At 30.1% G+C, this 27,758-nt stretch overlaps 9 protein-coding genes across 9 annotated transcripts; 2 read left to right on the top strand and 7 right to left on the bottom strand.

Moving 5' to 3' along the window:
* The first annotated feature begins 92 nt into the window (after positions 1 to 92).
* Positions 93 to 2,058, top strand: BX663DRAFT_527537 (delta-6 fatty acid desaturase). The gene is made up of 5 exons (XM_051530052.1): positions 93 to 211; positions 273 to 452; positions 533 to 968; positions 1,141 to 1,723; positions 1,818 to 2,058. Exons 1-5 carry the CDS (start codon positions 187 to 189, stop codon positions 1,995 to 1,997), a joined length of 1,404 nt encoding a protein of 467 aa, XP_051377661.1. The 5' UTR covers positions 93 to 186; the 3' UTR covers positions 1,998 to 2,058.
* A 4,199-nt stretch (positions 2,059 to 6,257) lies between these two features.
* BX663DRAFT_565337 (uncharacterized protein) lies at positions 6,258 to 7,238 on the top strand. The gene is made up of 2 exons (XM_051532077.1): positions 6,258 to 6,421; positions 6,486 to 7,238. Exon 2 carries the CDS (start codon positions 6,495 to 6,497, stop codon positions 6,792 to 6,794), a length of 300 nt encoding a protein of 99 aa, XP_051377660.1. The 5' UTR covers positions 6,258 to 6,421; positions 6,486 to 6,494; the 3' UTR covers positions 6,795 to 7,238.
* A 3,013-nt stretch (positions 7,239 to 10,251) lies between these two features.
* Positions 10,252 to 10,762, bottom strand: BX663DRAFT_444591 (uncharacterized protein; the record flags this gene model as incomplete). Its single annotated transcript, XM_051523627.1, has 2 exons — positions 10,252 to 10,397; positions 10,453 to 10,762. Coding segments are annotated over 2 exons (456 nt in total), but the record flags the coding sequence as incomplete, so codon positions are not given.
* Positions 10,663 to 11,519, bottom strand: BX663DRAFT_299113 (uncharacterized protein). The gene is made up of 4 exons (XM_051522037.1): positions 11,494 to 11,519; positions 11,271 to 11,405; positions 11,053 to 11,202; positions 10,663 to 10,992 (listed from the first exon to the last, which is right to left on the bottom strand). Exons 2-4 carry the CDS (start codon positions 11,313 to 11,315, stop codon positions 10,753 to 10,755), a joined length of 435 nt encoding a protein of 144 aa, XP_051377658.1. The 5' UTR covers positions 11,316 to 11,405; positions 11,494 to 11,519; the 3' UTR covers positions 10,663 to 10,752.
* Positions 11,520 to 13,460: 1,941 nt separating this feature from the next.
* On the bottom strand, positions 13,461 to 17,822 carry BX663DRAFT_411279 (tRNA synthetases class II-domain-containing protein; the record flags this gene model as incomplete). Its single annotated transcript, XM_051522296.1, has 9 exons — positions 13,461 to 14,381; positions 14,450 to 14,701; positions 14,779 to 15,018; positions 15,087 to 15,363; positions 15,453 to 15,546; positions 15,618 to 15,772; positions 16,447 to 17,030; positions 17,109 to 17,476; positions 17,555 to 17,822. Coding segments are annotated over 9 exons (3,159 nt in total), but the record flags the coding sequence as incomplete, so codon positions are not given.
* Positions 17,823 to 18,696: 874 nt separating this feature from the next.
* Positions 18,697 to 20,457, bottom strand: BX663DRAFT_556520 (uncharacterized protein; the record flags this gene model as incomplete). Its single annotated transcript, XM_051531722.1, has 3 exons — positions 18,697 to 18,764; positions 18,847 to 20,186; positions 20,279 to 20,457. 3 exons carry the CDS (start codon positions 20,455 to 20,457, stop codon positions 18,697 to 18,699), a joined length of 1,587 nt encoding a protein of 528 aa, XP_051377656.1.
* Positions 20,458 to 21,611: 1,154 nt separating this feature from the next.
* On the bottom strand, positions 21,612 to 23,009 carry BX663DRAFT_527523 (2-nitropropane dioxygenase). The gene is made up of 2 exons (XM_051530051.1): positions 22,958 to 23,009; positions 21,612 to 22,868 (listed from the first exon to the last, which is right to left on the bottom strand). Exon 2 carries the CDS (start codon positions 22,834 to 22,836, stop codon positions 21,679 to 21,681), a length of 1,158 nt encoding a protein of 385 aa, XP_051377655.1. The 5' UTR covers positions 22,837 to 22,868; positions 22,958 to 23,009; the 3' UTR covers positions 21,612 to 21,678.
* A 365-nt stretch (positions 23,010 to 23,374) lies between these two features.
* Positions 23,375 to 25,456, bottom strand: BX663DRAFT_565332 (uncharacterized protein). The gene is made up of 3 exons (XM_051532076.1): positions 25,219 to 25,456; positions 25,007 to 25,149; positions 23,375 to 24,927 (listed from the first exon to the last, which is right to left on the bottom strand). The coding sequence occupies exons 1-3, from the start codon at positions 25,409 to 25,411 to the stop codon at positions 23,581 to 23,583; spliced, it is 1,683 nt and encodes a 560-aa protein (XP_051377654.1). The 5' UTR covers positions 25,412 to 25,456; the 3' UTR covers positions 23,375 to 23,580.
* Positions 25,457 to 26,384: 928 nt separating this feature from the next.
* Positions 26,385 to 26,815, bottom strand: BX663DRAFT_527519 (uncharacterized protein). The gene has a single exon (XM_051530050.1). The coding sequence runs from the start codon at positions 26,627 to 26,629 to the stop codon at positions 26,459 to 26,461; it is 171 nt and encodes a 56-aa protein (XP_051377653.1). The 5' UTR covers positions 26,630 to 26,815; the 3' UTR covers positions 26,385 to 26,458.
* Between the last annotated feature and the right edge of the window lie 943 nt (positions 26,816 to 27,758).

Raw genomic sequence — 27,758 nt, 5'->3', positions numbered from 1 at the left:
AGTCTATTGTTCTTTTAATTTGGATATTACAAATCCAATAATAAATCGTTGAAGTTAAATTATATTAAATTAAAACAAGATAAAGATGAAATGCTTCTCCCGTCCCTAGACTTGTCTTTCTTTTTTCTTTTTTTTATTTGATATATTTATATACATATTTGTATATATATATTTCTTTTGAAAGAAATGACCAAAGACATAGGATCGACAGGTAATAAGGGAGTTAAGAAAGAATAAAATAATTCATATATAACAATCCTATACTGCAATAGTTCCCCATGTGTTTACAAGAGCTGAACTAGCAAAGATTCATCAAGACGTATTGGATAATAAACCTGATGCTAAGAAATTAATTGTAGTTGATAATAAGGTTTATGATATTACAGACTTTGCTGCTGATCATCCTGGTGGTGAACAAGTTATTTTGACTCAAGAAGGCAGAGATGCTTCAGGTAAGTAGCAACGCACTGCATTTAATATAGATAGATAGAGAGCAGCAGTAGCGGGTCAACTTATAAGTGAATAAAATTAGATGTGTTTCATGAAATGCATCCATCTTCTGCATATGAATTATTAGCTAATTGTTATGTTGGTGATGCAGAGCCTAGAGTTCCTATAGATACAACAGATGAAAAAGTATTGAACTCTGCAGCCTTTGCTCAAGAGATTCGTGATCTTCGTCATAGATTGGAAAAGGATGGTTATTTCGACGCAAGTACAAATTTTTACGTTTATAAAGTTTTATCCACCGTGTTAGTTTGCGTTATAGGTTTGACTATCCTCAAAGCTTGGGGTAAAACTTCAAGTCTTGCTGTCTATCTATCTGCGTTTGTTGTAGGTCTCTTCTGGCAACAATGTGGTTGGCTTGCTCACGATTTTGCACATTATCAAGTTATTAAGGATCCCAAGTTAAATGATCTTTTTTTAGTCACGTTTGGGAATCTTATTCAAGGTTTTTCACTTTCATGGTAAAGTACTGTTCCGATCTAATATAAAACCTAATCCTTTTTTTTTTATTGTTCTTATTGTTTAAGAAAAAAAAAAAAAGGTTGTTTCACCTCTTTTTTTTTTAGCATACTATTATAACCTTCTTCTTCTTCTTTTATACTCACGAAATATTTAACTTGGTTGCTTTTATAGGTGGAAGAATAAACACAACACACATCATGCTAGTACAAATGTATCTGGTGAAGATCCAGATATCGATACAGCCCCCATTTTATTATGGGATGAATTTGCAGCGGCTAATTTCTATGGCTCAATAAAAGATAATTCAAGCGGATTTGATAAATTGATTGCTGAACATATTTTACCCTATCAAACACGATATTACTTTTTCATTCTCGGATTCGCTCGTCTCTCCTGGGCTATTCAATCCATCCTTTATTCCTTTAAAAATGAATCATTGAACAAGTCCAAGATTTTATCTTGGTGTGAACGTGTCTTTTTGGTTATTCATTGGATTTTCTTTGCTTATTGTGTAATTGCTTGGTCTGCAACTTGGAATGATGTCGTTATGTTCTTTGTTGTGAGTCAGCTTACGACAGGCTATTTACTGGCTATTGTCTTTGCTATGAATCATAATGGGATGCCTGTTCTTAGTCCTGAAGAAGCCTCTAAACTAGAATTTTATGAACTTCAGGTAATTACGGGTCGTGATGTGAACTGTTCCTTTATTGGTGATTGGATTATGGGTGGTTTAAATTATCAAATCGAGCACCATGTAAGTTTATTCAAGTAAAAAAAAAAAAGAAAAAGAAAAAGAAAGGGATTTAAACTGTTTCATTTATTTACTTGATTTATTAAAAAAAAAAAAGGTTTTCCCGGAAATGCCTCGACATCATTTATCAACCATCAAACCTATGGTTAAACAACTTGCTCAAAAATATAATATCAAATATCATGATACCAGTTTTATTGGCGGCACTATTGAAGTATTGCAAACTTTGGATATCATTCAAAAGATTTCACAAAACTTTATCAAAAAGATTTTTTAAATTTTTATCCATTTTATTTTATTTATTTTTATTTTTTTCATTTTTTATATTTAGATCTTATTTTAAACTACTTTCTTCTTCCTTTTTAGAGGAAGGATGTTAACCCTTATAAGGGTAATAACAATGATAATAATAAAACAAAAGCTCAGTAGATAATAATCATACTAATAGACCTTGTTCAAGTAGTAGTAAACTAGATGTTAACGTACATGCATTGTCTAGTATCTTCTCTATAATAAAATAAAATAAAACAAATAATAATAATCCAAAAGTTCTACATATCATCTTTTTTTCCCAGTAATAATAGTCTTCCTTTAAAATAGTCTTCAAATTTGAGTACGAGATATCAAATCTGCCCGAGTTGAATTGATAAAGAAAAAGAAAAAAAAGTGAATATAGGGGGAACTTGGTCACTAAAACATTTAGCTATGTGGATGAGGCCCAAGAGTTTATTATTATTATTATGTATTTATTTTTTAAATTAATAAAATTATGCTGTTGAAAAAGAACTGAATCAGTAACTAGAACCATATCAGTTAAAAAACAAAATAATAGCCACTAAATATAACAATTGTATCATGAAAGTAAAGTTATATGTTAGAAAACGATCTACACAAGTTGGATACAAGAAGGAGGTTTATCTTTTTTTTTAAAAAAAAAAAAGAAAACATAGGTATTCAGTTTGTTAACTGGCTGACGAACAGCAAGAAATTTTGTGCAAATTTTCGAGCCTCGTACTCAAGCGCTATTCATATAAAGAGAAGAAGCCTCCAAAAGGAGCCAGCTAGCTAGCCAGCCAACCAACCAACCAACCTTCACCTGAGGCTTATACGTAGTTATTAGCTATATGTTACAGCAATAGCATTGTAGTAGAGGCCTTTGAGATGTGGTCTATTAGTTATTTCAAACAATACCGATTGTAAAAAGCATGTTTAGTAAAGATCCGGTGAGGTTAAGGAAAAATCGATGTTTGTGTTTGTGTGTGTGTGTGTGTGTGTGGAGGGGAGGAGAAGGTGAAAAGATGGGAAGCTACAAGTGCTTTGATTACAGTTACCATTAACGAGCTCAATAACAACTCCTCCCCCTAAGATCTGCATTGATTATCAACAGGAAGCTCGAATACTTACATCACATATCCATGGCTATAGTGTGTCAGTATGCAAAAATCTGTTCCCACTGTAACAGTCAAATGCGAATGCAGTCACAAACATGTTATTAGCCATATCTATTTTGACATGGAAAGGTAATGACGATCACTCAGCACTCGTCAGGATACAAAAACAAAAACCAAAAAAACAAAACAAAAACCAAAACCAAAAAAAAAAGCAACAGTCTCTCACCGCTATATTATAAATAACAGCTTATTTTTTTATTTTTTTTTTTTTGATATAAAGATAGTTGCATGTAAGATGTCCCACTTGGTCTAAAAATTAGTTTCTTTGTGACCGTAAGTTTTTTTTTTTTTTTTTTTTTTTTTTTTTTTTTTGGTACACATTGCATCTGAAATTTAATTTTGAACAACGTCTATATTTGCTTGCTTAAGTAGAATATTAAATGTCAGAAGTACACATGTATATTTGTGGTATTTTTTTTTTATTTTCTTATTAACAGGTTACACGTAAAGAATCTATCAACACGTGTATATTCGTGTAACTGGTAAATTGGATGTATATTGTATATCAATGGTAGTTTAATTTTATACAGAGCTACATTTATAGTCTAATTCTTCATTTCTCATATTTCATTGGTTGAAAAGAGAAGTGAATATATATATCCATCGCTTATTGTTCTATAAAACAACACTGCAAATACCTTCATATGTATGTATATATATGTAAGGTTTCAATTACTATGTTTCGAATATTAATTGACGTTAATTGGCAATATTTACCTGTTTTTTTTTTTCTTCGTAGTTTTCTATTCATTTTTCCACAAGAAAAAAAAAAACCAGCCCATCATCTAATAAAATAAAACTAATACTATTGCTTTTTACTGAAAATAGAATGAATGTTTTTATTTTGCCAAGCAACAACTTGCTAACAAATAATGAAAAAAAAAACTCTTACTTTTGGATCCACAAGAATTGGGTTATAGTATTTCCTTGAATAGCCTTTTTGTTAGTATAAAAGAAGAGTCTGTATTGTTGGAATAGTGAATTGATGAATTTAATTATTCTGATCTATTATCGTATATGATATGCACTTAATTGATTCAACAACAAATGAACATGACATCTTTAAAAGAAAAATGCATTCAATGTCAAGTATATATATAAGGGGTCTCCTAGTTTAAAGATTATACTACACTATTGTTGTAAAGCCTATTCCTCTTATTTATGATATATTTCCTTGAAATAACATTTAATAGATAAATCATTCAAGTTGGAAGATAGGAAGGTCATGTATGGATACTATCGAGTCATAGCTTGTAGTTAAAAAAAAAAGCAATTGATAGGCGTAAGCAATTATCAAGTATCTTCAAATCAGATAAAAATAAACTAAACCAATAAAAACGAAGGATATTAATATCAATAAATCGTATAAAAGACAGTAGTTGTATACGTCCTTTTTTTTTTTTTTTAATTCTACATGGGAGTGTTATATATTTTGTTAAAAAAAAAAAAAAAAAAAAAAAAAAAAAAAAAAAAAAAAGCAGATGGTAAATGAAAACCTTAATACTAGTTATACCATCTATTTTACAAGTAAAACACTGCACGTCTAGAGGACTGTGCAAATACGATTGGCGTAATAAAGTTCATCAAATATGATGCCACTACAACTAGCAAAGACGATTATCAAATCATATTCAGAATTCGGTAGTTTATTAATATGCATTTAGCCAAAATTTCATGATAGTAATTGGTATTTATAGTGTGTTTAAACGATAACTCTGATACTCTATTACATAAATTTGTTATTTTAAAACGATTTCAATGCCATTGGCTTTGCCAATATACTGAAACTTCATTTAACAATAGCATAACTTACAATGCAATTTTTTTTTTTTTTTTTTTTTTTTTTTTTTTTTTTTTTTTTTTTTTTAGTGAAAAGGAGGAGATAATATGATATATTTGCATATTCATTCAGAATATTTTTTTTTATCGTCTAGAAAAGAAAAAGAAAACAATACGTTGTCGCTGATGGTTTTTGAGATAAATTCGTGAGCAAAAAAAAAAAAAGAAAAAAAAAAAGCGAAGACATAAAGTAGTTTATTAATAATAGCAATGATTGATAAGCGTAAAACATCGAAAGGTTGTAACTATAACTGCTGCATTAGTTCTTTAGTGAATTTATAAAAAAAAGTTTGTAGTTCAAACATCTCTGTCAAAAAGTGATGTATTATACATTGGCAATGTGACACAAGAGTTTCTTCAAAGAATATCATGCTCATATCTGTTTTAAACCGGAAAAGTGAGGAAAGATAGAATGAGTACATGTTATAGAGTTTTTTCCTAGAAGCTCTCCCTCCCTCTCTCTCTCTCTCTCTCTTACTCACTCTCACTTACTCTCCCACTCTCTTCTAAATATGTTATTATAAATAGTCAATATTATTTTCTTTAGGTTTTTATAGGTCTAAAAACTTATTTCTTGTAATTCTTCTAAAGCAAAAAAAAAAAAAAATAATACCACTTACACTCTAAACCTTTATATTCATATCTATTTATTTTATAAACTATATTCATTACTCTTTAAGATACTGAAGACCGTTTTATTCTATCTTTTAAATCAGGGTTTTTTCATACAAGTAGCTCAATCTGCTCTTCTTTAAGTTTATTTATTCACATCATATCTTGATGAAGTTAATTTTCTATTTTCACCAAGGTTCGCCACCCTCTTTCCATACCCCCAACCGAATTCTTCCTTGATTATTATTATTTTAGTTATCAATTTAATACGAATATTATTTTCCTTCTTTTCCATTTATTATTTCAAAAAAGACTTTTTAGTATTTACACCTGTTTAATTTTTTTTTTTCTTTTTTGAGCTCATTAATTTAATATATGTTTATAGGCTAATATTTTTTTTTTTTTTTTATCAACAAAAAAAAAAAATATATATTTTTATTTAATCATCGTAGTTAAGTCTATAATAATAAATCCCGAAAAAAAATAAAATAGAAGTGTGTTTCAAAAGAGGAAAGTCCAGAGCATGTTTTGTCATATTAACGGAGCTAATAATTTATTAGCGGAGGAATTCTAATACAACAATGCAACTCACCACGTAAAAAATCGCTCTTCCTCTCCCCCCCCTCTCTCTTTTTTTTTTTTTTTCATTTTTTTTTATTCTCAACTTTTAAAATACATATAAATATAAGCTTTTTATATTTCCTGATTCCTCTTCTTTTTTTTTTCGAAGAAGTTTCTGATAAAAAAAAAAATGCAATTCAATCAACAACCTACACTTCGTGAATTATTAAGTCAATTTGTAAATATATTAAAGCATTCATTCGATAAATCAAATCAATATCATAACAATGTTATATCAACAGAATTAGCAAATGCAACTCTTTCTCAGTTTGAAAAGACTTATGTGTCCTTTCCTGAATTTATTGATACGACAACAGAAACAGCTGCTGCTCAACAAATATATAATACTACTACTACTACTACTACTACTAATTCAAGACCACCGAATACTGAACGATGGTATCAACCTGATACGCTTGCTTGTTGAATACCTGTTTACTCTCTGTCTTGCTAGAAAGAAAGGAAACCTATTATTATTATCTTGTATATCACATATTTGCAAAAATATGTTTGTAAATTGGACCTCACTATCATCTCCTTATATATTATAATCTACATATTCTTCATTAATAATTTCTCCATTTTCCCTTTGTGAATTTCTCACACATAATCTCTATATACAAAATGCATTTTTATATGCATTTGCAATGTAAATATATACCATTTTACCCTATTATTATTTACCTTTCTTTTTTATCTCGTTTTACCCAAAAATAAATAAATAACCTTATTGTAACATTTTGATATCATACATAAACTGCTTCCGCATAATAGAGCCAATCATAACAACTATCTTGTTTATTTTTTTTTTAGTAATGCTAAATATGACTTTAGGGTTCGGGCTTTTTTGAAGAATATGACAGAAGAAATATATTTCAAGAAAGAAAGAAAGAAAGAAAAAAAAAACTCATATATAGCACATACTAGGTTTTCTTTATATTATAATGGTATCCATTCTCCACAATTTATACTATAAAAGCGAATTATGACTAAATAGCCGGTTGCAAGTCAAGTTCGCAGCAATGGGTGATAAATCAACCGACCAAAAAAAAAAAAAAAAAAAAAAAAAAAAGAAAGGGTTATGAAATAGGATCCTTTCTTTCTTACTGATTTAAGTAAGCATACTATCATCATTGTTTATATGTTATTGTTATACAAAGTTCTATCTAACACATATGACATTTAGATTCTGTAACTGTGTATTTTGCGCTGTCCCTTTTTTTTTTTCTTTCTTTCATGCAACTGTATTTATTTATTTTATTTTATTTTATTTTATTTTTTTTTTAAAAAGAAAAAAAAAAGAAAGATGATATAATTAACATTTATTTATCTTAATTATTATACAAGTTGAAATCTATGATGATACTTAATGGCATAGAATTAGCGTCATTTTTTTTTCTATACTTTACCGCTGTAAAGATGATAGAAAGAAGAGATAATTTAAGTTTTATTTGTTTCATAAAACGTAATCTATAGGTTATCATTTTTTTTTCTAATTATGATTTTACTACTGAGCTAAACTATATAACTAAAAGAAAGGTTTTCTTTTTTTTTTTTTTTTTTTTTTTCGCTCTATTTCTCTTGGTTCAATATATCTCCCTTAATTAAAAATAGGAGATATTAAATTCACCGAATTAAATCTTAGCCTTTTTTTTTTTTCTTAGCTCCAAATAAGGATTAGATGTCAGCCACGACATCTTGAATTTCAGATTTTTTTTTTTTTTCATGAAAGTAAATTTATAGCTCAGATGAATATGTTGAACTTTTTTTGGACAAAGTAAACTTGAGCCATTTTTTTTTAGACAACAGTGTATGCAGTCTGAACTGAATAAAGATATATTTATAGTTGGGGGGGAGGAGGAGGAGATGAGGGAGATGAGAGGGAAGCGACGAGGAGAGGGAAATAAGGTTTAAATAAAATAGATCTATCGCCACTACCATCGCTCCATACAGTATCAGTAATAGTGGACTTGAGTAATCTTCTTACTACATAACAGCAGTTATATAATATGTATTGTATTCTTCTTCAATCTATGCAACAACTTATTGACAAGAAAGCTGTATTGTTGAAATGTCAAATATGTCTATATTTCTTTGCAAGTAGGAATAGTTTGTTTTTTTTTTTTGTTATCATTGTTTTCAGGTTGTATGTTCCCGCTATTCTTTTCCTCCTCCCCCTAATAGACATTTCTTAAAAAAAAAAAAAAAAAGTCAAGTATTCAATATTGTAGACTTTTGTTGTAAAGAACAAGCATACTGCTGATGCCCCTTTCCCCACAGGAGTAATCTTTGCTTCTAGATTAAAGCAAGTAGCAGGAATAATGCAGTTATCAAGGGCTTTTAAAGCAATTAACTATGGATGATTCAATGAAAATGTACCTTCTTTTTTTCATTTTCATTGGCAATTTTACACTATAAAAAGTGCTAAAAATGATCAAATCTACTTAATCTCTTCAGAGAGACATATATAAAAAAAAAAAAAACTGTAAACTTTATTTCCATAATAAAACAAGATCCGATATCGTAAGATTGAGTTTCATTAATAACCGAAAGCTCCCAAAGAAGTGGAGTCTCTCATATTCAATTAACATCATGACTGAACTTACCAATCTAGCGCTTGGCTCTCTCTCTCTCTTTCTTTCTTTCTTTCTTTCTTTCTTTTTTTTTTTGAGGGAGGCTAATTTAAAGGAAAATAATTGAATAAATGCATATTTTCTGTAGTAGTTATAAATGAAAACTTTGAGACTTATTCACAAGCAAAAGTTTTTGGAAAAGAATGTATATTATTCTTTTTTTTTTTTTTTTTTTTTTTCAAATAGTAGTTTGCTACACTTAACAATAATTATCAAGAAATATAAATGAATTTAGAATATTCATGAATCTATTTTTCCAATATACAAATCTTCATTCATTGTATTAATGGATTGGATTTTTTTTTAACTCGTCTAGAGAGAAAGACACACTTTCATAGGCATCAGAGTGAACAAAAAAAAAAAAAAAAAAAAAAAAAAAAAAAAAAAAAGCTGCATCTAGATCATTATTTATCCCCGAACACATACAAATTATTGTTTTAAGTACTACGTTGATCACTTCGTCTGATCTACCTTGAGTAATATTTTTTTTTTCCTCAAGATATTTATGTATTATCTCGTGATGGCTATTAGGTTCTAAACTTATGTTCGTAATAAATAAAATATATAGCCGAATAGGCTGAGATGTGGGGTGGAGTATAAAAAAAGAAATGAAATGAAACCTTCAGATAGTGTACATAACAAACTAGAAAGGCAAACTATATTATATAATCCGAATTGTACATATCAATTTAGTAAAAATAAAAAATAAATAAATAAATTGGGACAGATAAATAGGTTAAAAAATACCGATATATATATATAAGACATGTTGTAAAGAAAGAAAGACAGAAAGAAAGAAAAGATCGACAGTCTGGCTTTTATTATTTATATATAAATATATAATTAATGAAGTTTTTCCTCAAATAACTTCTGCTGTTAGTTTATTATATAACAACGATTGTAATTATAGAAAACACGTTCTTTGTTATTAATCTCAGATAACCCAACTGTAAAGAAAAGAATAAATAAAATAAAATAAGCGGCGATTCCTTTTATTTTATTTTAAAGCATGGATCAATAAATATATCATCAATGGTAGTGCATTTGATATGATGAGAATAGGTCTTGCAATGAATTTATATGTGTGTATAGATTTTTTTTTCTTTATTTAAAGACAAAGTAAAGTAGTAATATAATATTTTCATTCAAAAAGATAGAAATAGGAAAATATAAATTGATAATTAGATTAGATCAAAGAATAAATATATAGCAATAAATATAAAAGAGTCGCTAATAAGTAACAGAGTGACGTAATATATTCTTATGTTGGAGGTGAAGAAGAAGAAAACTACAATGTTGTAAATGTTTATATTAGAAATAAAATAAAATAAAAATCATTCGCATGAAAAAATAATATAAAAAAAAAAAAACTATTCTAATAACTTACATAGTTGCTAGGAATGATACCCACTGTGCCATCTGCTTTACGGGCTTGCCACCAATTACCGTTTCTTTCAGCAATCTCTAATACTTCACCTTTGTTAAAGCTTAATTCATTCGGGTCTTCAGGGTTTGCTTTATCTATAAATAAATATATATAAATAAGATTATTATATACTTTTTTTTTTAAACTAACATGCATGCAAGGATTGAACTTTTTCTTTATATTGTAGAATAGGTTGTTGAATTATATTATCTTCTAAATCATCAGTGACTGTCTTATCATGGATGTTTACAGAAGCGTTTGTATAAGACATATGGCTATTAGAACTATTAGCAGCTCCATACGGGGGTATATTGGATAAATCAGGCACTATAGTTTTATCACATGTTATTTCATATTGCTGTGATTGATTTTGCTGATGGATACTTTCAATTGAATTTCCCTTATAATAGGATGGAAGATATTTGCCTAAATAGCTATCAGGTTCACTACCTAATAAAATGATCCAAAAAAACTACAAGAAATAATTTTCGTAGTAATAAGGTGAATGATGAGTATGAGATAAAACATATATATATATATATATATTACTTGGGCTATTAATAAAAGGATATATCCTGTAGCATAAGCGCTTGCTCCACTTCTATAGCCTGAAGCAAATTTAGATACTGGTAAAGCATAGTCAAGTTGGTAAGTAGACATAGCTACACTAGCAGCTAAAAATGTCAAGAGCTGATAAAAAAAAAAAAAGTATGAGACTTAATTTCCTTTCTTTTCTTTTTATTTATTTACCATGAGTCGATACTGTGTAAAGACATTGTTTATCAAAATAAAAATGGTTGTCATAATTAGTAAGAGCTCATAAATAACAATCCACCAAGCACCACCTGAAAGCCCTTTTCTAAATACACAAGCACCAACAAATGTTATAATCCATGCAATCTAAATTAAAGTTTCAAATTTTTTTTTTAAGGTACAAAAAAAAAAAAAAAAGTTTATTGTGAACTTACAATGGTCGAACTACTTAGGATTAATATACTTTTATTATTAGGCATACGTATTATACTTTTATTCTGTTTTAATAAAGATGTTAAAAAAGAAAGAAGAAAGAAAGAAACAGGAAAATAGAAGAAGGATATAGTAGCCTAAAAAAAAAGAAAAAAATTAGTATGATTTTGAAGAAAGCTGATTTAAACCCGAAATCATTAATATCTGTAAGGAGCCGTCACACACTTCAAGTTACTTATAAAATATTTATCTACATACAAATAGGAAAACAAAAAAAAAATAAGAGTAAAGAGTTGATTTATATATACAATTACACGAAAAAATGAAGCTATATTCATCTCTCCCTTTTTATATTAGAACGATATCAATTTATATTTTTAATGCATGACAGTTTGTAGAAAAAAAATATACTTATGTCTTTTTCTCTCTCTTTCCTTTACCCCCCTTTATTTCTTCTTCCTATGAAAGCCTCCTTAAGTATTGTATTATACAAATTAAAATAATAAAGAAAATTATTATATACAAGATGTATATCTTGATATTATGTAATTCCTATATATATATATATATATACATCTATGTTGATGGTAATAATCATTTTCAAGTAATGACAATATACACGTTACGACACAGACAATACATGATTATGCATACATCATTTTATCATACTTTTCCTTCTCGATAATTATTACTACTTTTGTATACTATTTTTTTTTCTCTTCAAAAATATTTTATTGAAACAGTTATCTTGAAAATACATTCATGTACATATAGGAAGTAACTATAATAACGTCTCGAGAAAAGTAAGAATATGTAAAAAAAAAAAACCATTAGGGATTAATGATAAAAAGGTTCTATTTTGTTGTATTTGTCGATTAATCAATATATGATGTGCCTCTTACTTACCATTAAATAGATGCATAGGGCTCTGTATTAATCAATTAGCTGTCATATTTTATACAAAGTAATAACTTGTACGAAAAAAAAAATACGTGGAAAGGTGAATTTCTTTCTTTTTTTCCTTTGTATGGAGTTATATACATATTATGCATTGACTATGAAAGGTGATGACAGATGAATGTCTTTTGAATATCATCATTTTTGATAATATATACGCAATACGATGATTTATCTGATACCATAAATAAGATTTGAAAAATGCAAACAAATATTGAGATGATATAAAACGAAATTATGATAGCTACTAAGGGGTTAAGTAGTTAACAACTAGATATCCTCCATTTATTCTAGTCAACTATAACAAGCTCTTCAATAGAGGAGTAGTGTGTGTGTGTGTGTGTGTGTGTGTGAAAGTTCTTCTTTTTTTTGATTTAATATCAGTTTATTAGTTCAGTATAATTCTCTACACTGCCTCCTTTATCAAAAAATCTACTTTTAATATTTCTATTTTACCTTTATTTCTTGAATTGCCCTTAATGAATCTTATAGCATTAAATCAGTAGGATTATAAAATCAAATAAATTTATTTGATTCACCTGTATTTGTATTATTTATTTTAGGTAGTATATCAATATATATAATTAATATATATATATATGTACTTTCAATTAGTACTGTTTCTTATCTGATTCATCTGATAGTTGGAAAATAAATATATGCATAGCACTCAATATACACTAGAAATGCATGTTTACAGAATGTATATTATATACATGTATTTATTTAAATATACTTGCATAGCGTATCACTAAAATTACAAAAAAAAAAAAAAAAAAAAAAATTCGAACATAAACACATGCAGTTAAAATAAAAGTAAGGAGCTAAGATAAGTATAGACCATCTTTGTTTATTTTTTTTTTTCTGTTTATTATATGATGGTAAAATCTCAAGTACAGAATCTTAAAAAAGAAGAAAGGCCTTTTTCAAACGCTTTCTATCTATTATAAAAACAGCCAAAATGATGGCACCTTTGCACTATATTTACTGTTTATAAATGACACTACATTAGGCTGATTATTATATACAAGTAAAAAAAAAAAAAAAAAAAAAAAAAATTTAGTAATACAAATATAAACAAAAATCTATAACTTTATGTATACAAATATATATACACATATATAAATATTCTTATTTGAATCAAATAAGGTATTCTATGATACGCAAAGAAAAAAAAATTACAACAGTGTAGTATCGTAAACGGTCAATCTTCAGTTATCATTTTGACTATTAACATTAGCTAATTGCAATCCATATTCGTTTAATTGAGCCGCAGTTATTCCCGAAGGACTATTCACAACAAAATCTTTACCACCTGCAGCCTTTGGGAATGCAATAACATCACGAATAGAAGTAGAATCACATAAAATAGCCATCATTCTATCAAAGCCTAGAGCAATTCCACCATGAGGGGGGCATCCGCCTCCTAAGGCATCAATTAAGTGATCAAATCGTTCATATTCATATTTTTCCAGTTGTAACACCTTTTCGAGAATAAACGTCTGCATGACAGGTGAATGAATACGGATCGATCCTCCGCCAATTTCCATACCATTTAAAACTAAATCATAGTGTTGTCCTCTTACTTTTTCAGGAGCAGTCGCTAACAGGGGGATATCTTCATCATAAGGTGCCGTAAAAGGATGATGTGTGGATTGCCATTTACGAATACCTTGTTCATCTGGTGTAAACAATGGGAAAGATTCAACCCATAAAAACTTGTATTTCTCTTTATCATCTAATCTTAAAAGACCCTTTTCTTGCATTAAGTTTGATACATGAACACGAATACGACCCATAGTTGTATTACCACCATAAATGTATTTGGGTCGTTTATGAACTAGCACTAAATCATCTTGTTCAATATGAAGAGACTTGTTTAATTGTTCTTCAATATGTCCCACGGATTGAGAATGACGTAAGGTAAGACATTTGGATGACCATGACAAACGATTGTTCTCATTGATCTTTACAAATGCAAAATCATTAGCAAGTTCGAGTGTTTTTTGCATTGTTTTCAATTCACCACCAGTGATAGAAGATCCTTTTTTCACCACCATACAATCAATCGAATTATCTCCTACAACATCTTTAAAATATGCCCCAATATCGTTAATTTTCATGTCAAATCGAAGATCGGGTTTATCAGAACCATACTAACAAAAGATGATTAAATATATATTTTTATATATATATATAAAGGGATATATAAAAATGTATTTACCTGAGACATGGCTTGCTTATAAGTTATGTGTGGAAAATCTTCTTTTGTCAGTTTGACATTCAATGCTTTGTCCCAGACAGCGGTTACCATTCCTTCAATAATTTCTTGAATATCCTTTATTTTGATAAATGACATTTCCAAATCAATCTGTGTAAATTCAGGCTGTCGATCTGCTCTTAAATCTTCATCTCTGAAACAACGGGCAATTTGAAAATAACGATCGAATCCAGCTGCCATTAGCATTTGTTTATGCTAAAAAATAAAAGGAAGAAAGTAATATATCAATAAGTAATTCAAAAAATCTCTTTTCTCTCTCTCTCTCTATTTACTTGTTGTGGGCTCTGTGATAAAGCATAAAAGGCGCCTTTCTTTCTTGTAGGCACAATATATTCACGAGCACCTTCAGGTGTTGATTTAAATAAAGTAGGAGTTTCGATCTCTGTAAATCCATTTTTGATCAAATAATCTCGTACTGTATTAGCTGTTAACGATCTAAGACGAAGATTATGTTGAAGTACATTTCTACGAAGATCCAAATAACGATATCGAAGTCTAACCTCTTCATTCGGCTGTATTTCTTATTAATATATATATATATATATATATATATTTGCTATGAATATTTACTTCAACTTACCAGTTGTGCCTGATTGGGCCAAAAAGGGAGTGAAGGTGAAGCAGGATTTAAACAATACAACTTTGTAATTTCTACTTCAATATCACCTGTCGCTTGTTTCTGATTTGACATGCCTTCGGGTCTCTTTCGCACAATGCCTTCTACACACACTATACTTTCTGGTGATAAAAGCTGAATTTGTTTTCGAAGTTTTTCATCTTTAGAATTTCGATAGACAAGCTGTGTAATACCTGAATGATCTCTTAAAGGTAAAAAAATCAAATCTTGAGCCAAATCTCTAGAACATCCATATTTTAATAAATAACCAATTCTGTGTGTGTATATATGTATGTGTATGTCTTTTTTTTTTCAACTTATAGAATATACCTAGAAGATTGTGCCCAACCACACAAAACAACTTTTTCTCCTTCATGTGAAGCACGTAACTCGCCACAATAGTGAGTACGACCAGGATATTCACCTTTATTACTAATACTTAGTACTTTCCTTCATTCAATATAATCATACTTTTTTTTTTGTATATATGATTACCGTGATATCTTTCGTTATCTTTGTATCCATGCAAATATTGCTCTCGCATAATTGATGTTGAATTTATTTTACGTAATTGACAAGTTATAGCTGCCTTTGACGATGATTGAAATGGAGGTCGTAGACATGTTGCTCTATTAGCTAACATTGCAATTCTAAATAATCGTGATGTCATTTTAAATGAGAAATGTATTAAAGAATCGTTATGATAATAGGGTATAAAAAATAAAGGAGGTAAAGAAAAGGAAAAAAGAAAAACCCCAGGGGTATCTGTCAAAAGGAAAACATCTTCCGCTTTCTATCAGATTGAAATTCAGCTTTTGTTTACTTTTACATAATCAATGACAGACGGTTGCCATATTTTTTTTTTTTTAAGTATTTGCTTTACCATAAGTAGTAACATATTAGCCATCATCATCGCTGACAATAGAAAGCACTCAAAAAAAAATACAGAAAACATTCTATCGAAATTGAACTAACATTGAATTTGTTTATTGCATAAATATACCGTGTAAAATAAAAATAAAAAAATTCAAACATTGTCTCGTTTTTACCATGAAAAAAGCTTACTCACAAGATATGAATACCTGAGCAGAATAAAAAACAAAAAATATAACACTTTGAATAGAATCAATTTTATTTTATTTTATTTTTTTTTAATATTTACATAGATAAATAAATAACAAATAACCATAATAATATAACAGTAAATATGAAGAAGATATTATTACAAAAAAAAAAAAAGGAAAGAAGAAAAATTACTTCATCCCCCTCTTTTTTTTTTTTTTTTTTTTTTTTTTTTTTTTTTTTTGTAACAAAATTTGTTTACATATCCTTGCCATCAGCATGTTCAACAACGACCTTAGCAGGTTTCTTATCAACATTATTACGCGTAGATCTCAATTGACCTTCTTCCTCTTCAGCAAACTTTTCACCACGCTTAATATGACCAGCCAAGTCCGATTCCTTTGGTTGAGTACTTAACAAGTGACTCACTTCTTCTTTTGTATTATTTAAACCTTCCTGAACCTTTTGACGAGTCCATTGGATATCCTTATCGACTGTATCCTTAATAGAATCATAGCTGTCCTTCGCTTGTTCTGTACCTTTTGCATACCAACTCTTTGCAGTTTTTTCAGTATCTGACTTTAACTTGTTAGCCTCCCTTTCTGTTTCATTCAATACACCACTAGCACGATCCATTTGATCTTGCATAAGTTTAGAGCTATCACGACGTGTTTGATCAGCTCCTTCCTTAAACTTACTCGAAGTGGAGGAGACAACATCTGAGGCAGTTCTATAGATCGAATCAGCCTCTTCCTTCGCTTGTGATTTAACGTTTTCCCACCCTTCTTCAAGACGACCTGATTCATGACTTGCCTTATTAGATACATCCTTTAAGGTATCATTAGCCTCCTTTCCAACTTGACTGGCCTTTGACTTTGCATCTTGATAACTCTCCTTTGCAGAGAGTCCGACTTTATTCTTAACACCTTCCCACATGGAAGCCACCTTTTTGCCATCATCTTCAATGTAGTTTTCCACTTTTTCTTCTACTTCATGAAGTTTTTCACTAGCTTGATTGACGAGATTAGACCAAGAGGAGGATGTAAGAGATGATCTAGAAGTAGAGGGTTCTTGAGAACCTTGATCACGACTTGCCTTATCTTCCCAAGTACCTTTCACTTTTTCAGTGTCTTTACCAACAAGGGTACTGGTATCATGAACATGGTCATTTGCGTAAGCCTCCATATGATATTCTTGATTAGACTTGGTTCTATCTCTTGAGCGCTTTTCGTTCACCATCGGGTTACCATCAGCGGAGGAACCCTTTTGAAAATCCTTCTTGGAGGAGGTATCTACGGGTGTAGCAGGAATAGGGGCTTGATGGGATTTATCATGGGCCTCAGCTGAAGCAGCTGAAGAGGACGAGCCACTTCCTCCAAAGATACTATTCCAAAAGCCCTTCTTCTTGTTGTTGTCGTTGTTGGCGGGTTCATGTTCAACAGTAACGGGGCTATTACGACTGCCGGACTTTTCTTGATTGTCTTTATCCTTCCAGACAGAGGAAACCTTGTTAGTGTCCTTATTGACGAGAGTAGAGGTATCGCCTACTTTATTTTCAGCATAAGATTCTAATTGTCTTTCACGAGGTGTTTTAGTAGCATCCGAGGAGACCTTTTCATGAACCATGGGGTTTTTATCTTGACTATTAGGACTCTCTCGATGTTTGTAATTAGCAAAGTAGTCCTTGGATTTTTTAATATCATCAGTGATCGTTTCCTTCGTTTGATTATACTTGTCAGATACAATACTTTCAGGTGAACGATCACCTTCCTTCAGATGATGTTCAGAGCGGAATTTATCTACACTATCCTTCGCGTTCTCTACAGCGTCCTTGCCTTCTCTTTGGACAGAGGACTTGACTTGATTGTAGGCATCCTTTGTGGCTTGACCAGCAGATTCAGCAGAATCTTTCACTTGTTGTCCGACTTTGTTAGCCTCCTTTGCTGCATCATGTCCCATTTGTGACACATCCTTTTTTGTCTTTTCATAAGGATCATCATTTTGATATAGCTCTATCAAAATAAATAAATAAATAAACATGAATTATTAATCAATCAATTCAAATATACATATATACATATATATGATCACTTACTGCTTTTTTCGTCTTTTGTACGTTGATAATATACAGCAATACCAGCAGCAGTTAAAAACATAGCAGCAATTGCACCTTTATTTATCCCACGGCGTTGTTCTTCTTGATGTGTACTGGACATTAATCTAGCATTGTTTCGAATAGCCAATTGTTGACGACGAATCAACATGGCTTGTGTGTTTGTCTTGAGGATAGGTAATCGATACATGTATGAGAAATAGATATATAAATGTATTCTTTTAAGAAGAAAAAAAAAAGAGAGAGAGATAAAGGGAAAATACAAAAGTTATTGACTTTGTCTTATTATAAAATCTTTTTTTTTTCTAACTGACTCAATCATTACATCATTTGATGATATTACTTCTCTTTCATATAAATTTTATTTTTTTTTTTAGAAAAGAAAAAACCGTTCTATTTTTATTCTTTTGGACTCCAATTGAGAAATCGAGTTAAAGGTGTGGTTGGAATTTCAAAAAATGAATAGCCTGCAACAAAAAATGACATAAAAATTAAATTACTAAATACAGCAAAACCCTTTTTTTTTTTTTACTTTTTTTTTTTGGTTACCTTTTTGTGCAATCAAAATGTCAAGAAGAGGTTGAAATAGTTGCTCATAATTAATATGTGTGTCTATTAAACCAGGTTGACCAGATAAATAGGAATCTGTTTGAATCCCCCAGCTTATCATGTCAGCTTTAGAAAAGATACAAGGGAACATCTCTAAAAGAGGCCCAAAAATATCAGGTCGTGTTTCTGCTGCAATCTGCATGTCGTTAATGAGATAATATACAGGATAACGTTCTTCAACATGTCGATGATAGTCAACACATGCTTCTAACAACTGGAATCGATCTTGAGGTGAGGTACGATTTGTTGTGGAGAAACCGGAGTTTAAAAGTGCGGCTAATGTTGAGGATGGCTTAATTGGCATAGCAGCGGAAACGGCTTGATTAATAGGTATGTCACCAAAGAGTTCGAGTACGACAGCCTCCATCAAATCCCATCTTGACTTTTCATTTAAATCTTCCATGCCAGGAGGAGGTCGATTATCGATTTGGTTTGAATCGACAGCCATATTTTGGATAGTGCCAGCACGTGCATCCATTGCTACTAGTTTGGATAAATTAAGAATTAATGTGCTAAATTGAAAACGGCCACCCAAGACCTCAATGATCTTGGAAGATTGGGCAGTCAGTTGAGCCATTTGATCAGGAACGATAAAGCGTGACTTCATCAATGCCTTTCGAAGGTCTGATTGAATTTCATTTTGAGTGGTCTCATAACGCGCAGCTGAATTCAAGGCGCCAAATTGAATAATTTTTGCATCAATTGCATGTAAGCGATCGACACTCAGCACAAATTTTAGGGGCTGAGACAATTTTTCATTAGCTGGCGGGGTAAAATGAGATTGAATCCAATTTGTAAAACGAGTTAGTGTTGATTGCTTTGAAAGCTTTAATGCTTCTTCAGTAGGATCGATATGTTCCCAGTCTGTGCCATTTTCTTTAAATGACATGACATCAATGATAGCTACATCTTCAGGGTCGATATGACTCTCTAAAGCTGACTCATGAACGCCCCAACCATGTCCATTTGTACGTTCAATAATTCGAATACCATATTCTCTTTTAATAATCTCTAAATCCATAATACTGGACCAAGGTATTTCAATCCAATCATTTATTGTCTCACAAGGTTCTAACGCTGTTTGCCAAGTAGGTTGATTATTATCGCATGCCTTTTTTAGTGTGGATTTTTCTTGTGCTTCATAACGTTTAGCAAGATCTTCGAATGGCATCCAAGGATAAATCTTATTAATTCGAAGCATAGGTGCAATAATTGTACGTTTTGTTTCTAAAGCAAGTCGGAGTGCATTTCTAAAGGATTCTTGCTGTTCAGGAAAATCACTGTAATATACTTATTAATAATGGGATCGAAAAAAAAAAAGAAAAAAAAAAGAGTGGTTTCCTCCAGTTATTCTATTAAATATATAAATTACCTATGTGGGAACCATGATAAATATTTCTCTTCATTAGGATTTACTTTTTTTGTTGTTTTAAAATGTTCATCTTTGAAATCAGGTGATGGTGTTTTGAGATGAGTTAATAAAGTTATTGAAATGAATACGAAAAACACCAAGATTAGAATATAATATAGAAATCGTTGAATTCTAATCATGATGTATATGAATGAGAAGAAGAAGAAGAAAAGAAAAAAGAAAAGAAAAGAAAAGAAAAATAAAAATTTTGAGGGGCCAAATTAGTTGTACAAGGGAGAACAAGTGTAATATGTTTAGTGCTGATCGTTTATAAATGATTGCTTCCATGTTGTGCTACTAATTTATAGTTTTAAATCCAGTCTACAGTTTTAGCATTTTTTATTCTATTTTATTTTATTTTTTATAAAAGGAAGCCATATAATATATGCATTATTAATTGAAGCATTTTTTTTTCTTTTAAAGAAAGAAAATGTTCAGAAAGTCTTCCTAAGAAAGGAAATGGTGAAGACAAATACTAGAGCGTATTTCAAGTATTTAAGCTCATGCAGAGTAATGCCAACGACTAAACCTCAAAAATGCTTTGATGATAAAGAAGCATAGTCGATAGCCTTTTGAGAAGAAGGGAGAATAAGACATTAATTACTTTAATCACCTACATCTGTAAGCATTGTATTGTAATAAGTAACTGTTATAGGTTATATTTATAGTGTTCTACAATTAAGTCGTACTAAACTACGAAGAAATGCATCTATTTCACAAAAGAGAAACGTATAAGAAGGCAGAGGAGAGGATTTAATGACATAAGAGGTTAGTCTAGTAAAAGGAGGTTACTACTAGAATTTATTAAAATATCTCATATCGACAGTTATGGATTATATTATTTAAGGAGTAGAGAATTAAACTGGGATTTCTTCCAATAAATAAGTCTATGCCATTTATAATAAAATTACCTTTACATTATTTTCTAATACATTTATACCCGGCTTTATTTATTTAGTAAACTGCTTTTAAGTTTAATGTACACACTCTTGGTATCCTTGATTTATAATGTAGAAGACACAAAGTTTTTCTTTGTCTATCTTTAAAACTGTAAAATGCTGTTTCTAAACAAGCAAAATGAATTGACTTGTAAAGCTAAAAAAAAAAAAAAAAAAAAAAAAAAAAAAAAAAAAAAAAAAAAAAAAAAAAAAAAAACATTTTTCTAATAATGGTAAGTTTGTTATCAGAGCACAAAGAGTCTTGTAAGAGGTATTTGTTTTAAAACGTATTTTTTTTCCATTATAAAAAGTTATAAGGATATATATATATATATATAATGATACGAACGATATCAAAAAAGAGAAGAGGAAATGATTATGATTTCAAGTCTTTATATGTAGATTTAACAAAATAATTTTTTTTTATTCATTATTTACATACATTTTGTTTACATCCAATACCAATTTATGCATTATTTCAGCTGCAGTTAGTGTTCCATTCTCGGAATATTTGGCTGCTTTAGGAGCATTTGCACCAGATAATAATAACATGTAATCTTTGATACCATGTTGAGTGGCATAGGCAAGGATATCGCTTGTCTTGGAAGATTGTATATTATATGATGGTATATCCTTAGCTTGTTCAAGACGTTTCATAAGTTCATTAGGATAACCACGCGCATTTTTACCAGTAATTGCATTTGAAATCTTTGTCGTTTTTTCAGTTTCTAATAAACATTCTTTATGAGCTTTAGAGGTCATCGATTCAGTTGCCATCATGAATAAGGTTCCTATTACGACACCATCTGAATTCCAATCATGCAATGCTGTGTAAACGTTAGCACCTGAACTAATACCCCCAGCTGCGAGGATAGGTATAGGGAAACGCTTAGTTAACTGAGAGGACTGAGTAATGATGGCCTTTACAAGATCAGCTACTGGTAGTTGTTTCCCGTCATTTAAAAAGGATCCACGATGACCACCTGCTTCTAATCCTTGAACGATAATCGCATCTGCCTTTCGTTGTGTAAGACCTGAGTCATTTAAACCCGCCAACAGAAAGGCTTCCTCAAGAGTTGTTGCTGTGCCTATTAAAAAAGTATTTACACTCCTAAATCTTTGTAAAATAGGGTCAGGTAAAAAACCAAATGTGAAGGAGACAACTGGTACACGTTCTTCTATCAACACATTTATTTGTTCTTCAAATGGCGGTGATCTCAATTGATACTCTGTCGGGATAGGAATATTTAATTCTGACCGAATCTCATTTAGGATGTTGTCCATATTATCATTATGTCTTTGAAGCTCATTATAGGTGAGTGATGGGTATAGATTTCGGCAAAATAGATTGACAGCAAAAGGTTTCGAGGTAAGTTGACGTATAGCTCGAATAGTTTCTCGTAATTGTGATGGTGGCATCATACCTGCTCCTAACGAACCAAGCCCACCTTCATTGCTTACGGCGGCAACTAACTTTGCGCTTGTATGACCTGCACATGGTGCTTGTATAATAGGATATTTAATGTTTATGGCTGTTGTAATAGATGTTAATGCCCATTTATTAACCTGGAATTTTATCATTTTTTTTTTATGAAGAGAAAATAAAGAAAGAGGTAAAAAGCGAGCGAGAGAGAGAGAGAGAGAGATAAATTTTCTTGAATACACTAGTGCTGAAATTAAATTTATCATGTGCACAAAACAGTAACCTGTATTCAATCTCTTTAAATTCATTTGCCCTCGACATAATATTAAACATAAATTTACAAGAGAAAACTATACTAAAACAGAAACAGCTGTGTTGGTACATTGAAATACTAAAATATAGGTTGCTTCATTACGAAAATGAATAGGATTATTTCAACATTGTCAACTAATAATTTTATAAAAGTAGTAATATTGATTTCAACTTTCAAATGTGTAGTAATTACCTTTAATAAGAAAATATCGGTATATGAAAATGATTTTACTCTATTTATTCATTAAAAAAATAGTGCATGATGCTGCTGCGAGTTTCAAACAATGCAAGTCTATTGTAGGAGATAATAACTTGTCTATTCCTACTAGTAAAGGCAGCACATTATCAAATAAAAAACTTAGTTTAGAAGATCTGCAATGAAAAAAAAAATAGTAACATTAGAACGCATATATGTCTTTACGTTGTAAGTAAAATTAAAATACATGCATTATTTATTTCAATTAATGTAAAATTACAATATTAAGAGCTCCTTTTCTTTTTCTTAAAAAAAAAATACAAATTTAAATAAAATAATAGTAATCGGAATTATAGGGTATTTTTCTCTTTTTTTTTTTCTCTTTGTTTTGGGTTTAATTAGCAGTTTCGACATAATCAGGTGGTGGAATAGACGGTATCCTCTCTAAAGCATATGTACTATCATTATTAGCCGCTAACAATTGTGCCTGAGAAGCCATTTCCATTTGACGACGAAACTTAAAATAACAAGGGCATAATTGAGGCTGTGGTTCATTAGAAGGTATTTGTTGATCAGAATTAGGCATACATTGTAACATGAGATCTTGTTCCAACATATCAGCCATTTTAGTTTTATCATCGCCATGAGTTGGATGAGCAGTGACATTAAGTTCTGAATAAGAAGGTAAGCGACCATAATCTTCTTTGAGTCGACAATCAAAAATGGTAACAGGAGTTTCTAAACGAATTGTTTCTCGTTTACGAATGACATGAGTACCTCCTTCTTTTGAATGGACAGGCTTTCGAAGCTTAGATAGCCAAGTTGATTGAGATAAATGTTGTGTATTAGAATTAATATTATTGTAAGGATTATGTGGATAGATAATAGGTGTAGGATTATTAAGTTGAATAGCTTGTCTAATGTGTGTATTTGTGTTAGTCGATTGAAGAGATAATGCAGCAGGTGGTGGTGGAGGTAAGGCAAACATAGCTTCAGCAGCTTGCTGTTCAATTGTAGTAGGTAAAGCAGGAGTAACAGTTGTATTTGAAGATTCTTCACTAATACTACTATTACTGCTATTATTTGAACTTATTGAAGTTAAGTGATCGTCTACGAATGATATTGTCATTGTAATATTAAGATGATGTCTAAATAAAATATCTTTGTAATAAGTAGTATGATGAATATTTCTCATACATGTAGGTGTAGCAAATGTAATTCGATAAGCTATTGTATCTGTTAAATCAATTCCTTTTCCATGCTTTGTAAATACAGATCTTAAATCATCACTTTCATTTTTTGTATCCATCTCTTCACCTTCAGCTAATTTAGTTGATGCTAAAAATGGTAATGGAAAGTGTTCAGTGTCAGTACGATTAGCCCGTACCTCTGCTACATTATAACGTCGATTTTCTGTTACTGTTAATTCCATATGTTCTAAACGAACTTTCTTGCGTTGTGGTTGAAGAATGAGTCTCAAGAAAAAGAGATCACCTGAAGAAAATGCAGCTCTTTCAACTACGAGTTGTACATCAGCAGCCGGTAAATGCTTTTCATAGGTACGAGATAAATCTTGTAATGAATTATTTGTTAATAATGAGTCAGACATATAAGCTCGTAATACAAGGACAGGCTTTGAAATATGCCAATTATTTAATATTTGAATACCAGGTCCAACTACTCTTGCATCTACTGTATGCCTAACTCTACCATATACATCTTCAATTGTTTCAACAATAGACTAAGTAAAGCGAAGGAAGGGGTAAGGAGGAAGAAAGAAAAAAGAAAAAAAAAGAAATTATCTATTCCATTGTACTTACATTAGGTACAATAAATGCAAAAGAAAATCGATGTACACCTGCTGGTAATTTAATAAAGTCATTCTTATTAGTATCTAATAACTGTACACTTTCTTCACTAAGGACTTTTTCGTGTGTCAATCGAGTACCACGTGCACCAATTCCTAACAAAAAAAAATTTTTTTTTCAATGAATGATTGTTTGTGTTTGTTTCTGTACGAACACACACAAACCTTCTGGCCAATAAGTAGTAGCAGTTGATTTAAAAGTAACTGTAATTGAATTAACTTTTGTTGATTTAGCTAAAGAAAGTACAACAGTCCCTGTAAATACAGAAGAAGCATTTTCTGAAGGTGGTCCTCGAAGAATTAACGGCTTAATTGGATCAAATGTCAAACGCTCTTGTGACAGTAATCCTAAATGCATCTCAGAATTAAATTTATAAAAATGAATGTCAATTTAAATATGTATAAAGAAAAAAAAAAAAAAAAAAAAAAAAAGAAAAAGAAAAAAAAAAATAAAAGAAACCAAAAAAAAAAAAAAAAAAAAATCTTTTAAGTAAAACAAAAAAAAATGTCTCAAACTATTTTTGACATTTATTTTTCTATTCTAAAATGTTAATACCAATCAGATTTGCATGAACTATTTGAAAGGGTCGAGACAGAAAATATTTATTTTTTTTAATTGACGACCGGACGATTTTTATTTAAATTTCAAAAAAAAACCCAAAATTGGGCACAAAACATTAATTATATCAAATAATAAAAGATACTAAAAAAAAAAAAATCCTTTTGGGGACAAGGGTAAAAGACGAAAAAAGAAAGGAACAGAGTGCAGCTATTACATTATTATTAAAAGAAAACCACCTATTATAATTAAAAGAATTAATATTTATTAAAAAAATAAAATAAAATGAAAATGACCAATGAGCGCATATCAATTAATTTTATTATATTGAATTGTCATAGTCAGTTCCAAGGTAATCGATACCTCTTGGGAATAAGAGAAAAAAAGGCAGGAGAAAAAAAAAACTAGAAACAGTATGAGTACACTGGTCTACTATGAAGGCAGCCATTATATCAATTGATACTAGGAGGATGAAGCAGATATAAAATGATACAGATTGCTGGCTAACAAATTAACCAAGAAGAAGCTAATTGCAAGGACTTTAGTTTCTTCCGAGGAAGCTGATTAAGGAAAAAGGAATAAGGATCAGCAAAAAAAAAAATAAGTTAAACACATTATAAAATAAATAAGACGATCGCGCAAAATGCTTAAGGCAAGTGAGTAAAGAAAATATACAATACAAATTTTTTTTTCTGTAAATACGAGCTAAAAAATTTGAAGGCGAAATCATATTATTGTTCAAAGATTATATTGTATATAAAATTAATGCAGCGGTAACTATACAGAATCTGTTGCTTTTTTTTTTTTTTGGGTGACCAGCATCTACTAGCTAATGAGGCTCTCCTTTCAATTGGTGTTGATGGTGGGAATTATCTTCACCCTATAAAGTCCTTTGGGCCTTTTGCCTTCTTCACTCAGCCTAAAAAGAATATCTCTGAAGTTTAAGATTACCGCCATATCACGGTTCCGTAAATGATGCCGAGGAGTCTCATTAGAAGCCCCAGCGGTTTCAATCATGGCCTCCAAACATTGTGGTTTCTTTTTTTTTTTACCTAAATCAAAAACAGCAATCTTATTATTATTGTTATTATTTTAATCTGATAATCAAGTTCTAGCCTTAGTCATGTAAGAATTTTATCTTCATTAATAATAGTGTATCGTTACACTTTCTATTAGAACAAACTTATTCTTACAACGTTAAAGTTCACCATTTAATAAATAATATTTCATGATAATCACTTCAGAGTAGCCATTTCTATCTAGAATTGATTGTTATTTTGTGGTATATTTGTTTATTGGAATTAGAATAGTATTTATTTCAATATTTGACAGGGTGGAATATTCACATATTATTCACTTCAAAAGACGACTTAGATACACACATTATAGTAATGCTTCAATCGTTAAGCGTTAAATACATAGTTATTTAAATTGAAGCCAGTATTTCCAGTCATACTTGTTTCTTTTAACATGTAAATTGTAAAAAAAAAAGAAGATAATAATACGTTGTATTAGACAAGCAACTATAAGAGGACCAATAATGAAAAAATATAAAAGAGCAGCTGCTTATGATGAACAAATACTGTTTTCACTATTATATCATAAACTACTTGAATGAAAATATACATTCATGAATAAATCCGTTTGCTATAACATCTTTTACATACTACAAACTCTAATAATTGTGTACATCCAATATTTTTTTTGTGTACGTATGTACTACTTTCCATTGAATGGGCTAGAATTATCGAATGTCTTTTATGGAAATAGATGAAGGAAGCCTTCACAATATCGAGAAGATATATCTGAAAGTGATATTATTTGCAATATTGTAAGTCTTTATAAGAAGTTTTAACTTTAATAAGAGTGGGGATTGGGTAACGCTTGGTAGCAGAAATATTTGTGCCATTTCTTTTCTTTTTCAGTAAGTTGCAGTGAGTGATTGCTACCAAGAAGAACTATTTAAAGAAAAGCAAAGAAAAGAAAGGTTTAAAGTTTGCATATACATACATGATATAATTAGCAAAAAATTCTACTAAGCACATAATATTTACTACATTGGTTAACCAAAAAAAAAAAAAAAAAAAGAACTGTTGGCTGATTGTATCGAAGAGGCGGCAAAAAAAAAAGTTACAGTCAAAAACTG

This window comes from Cokeromyces recurvatus (assembly GCF_025118155.1).
Source record: "Cokeromyces recurvatus strain NRRL 2243 chromosome Unknown BX663scaffold_52, whole genome shotgun sequence".
Taxonomy (NCBI): domain Eukaryota; kingdom Fungi; phylum Mucoromycota; class Mucoromycetes; order Mucorales; family Mucoraceae; genus Cokeromyces; species Cokeromyces recurvatus.
Note: the sequence above shows the minus strand (reverse complement) of the source record. Positions and strands in the feature narration are given on the sequence as shown.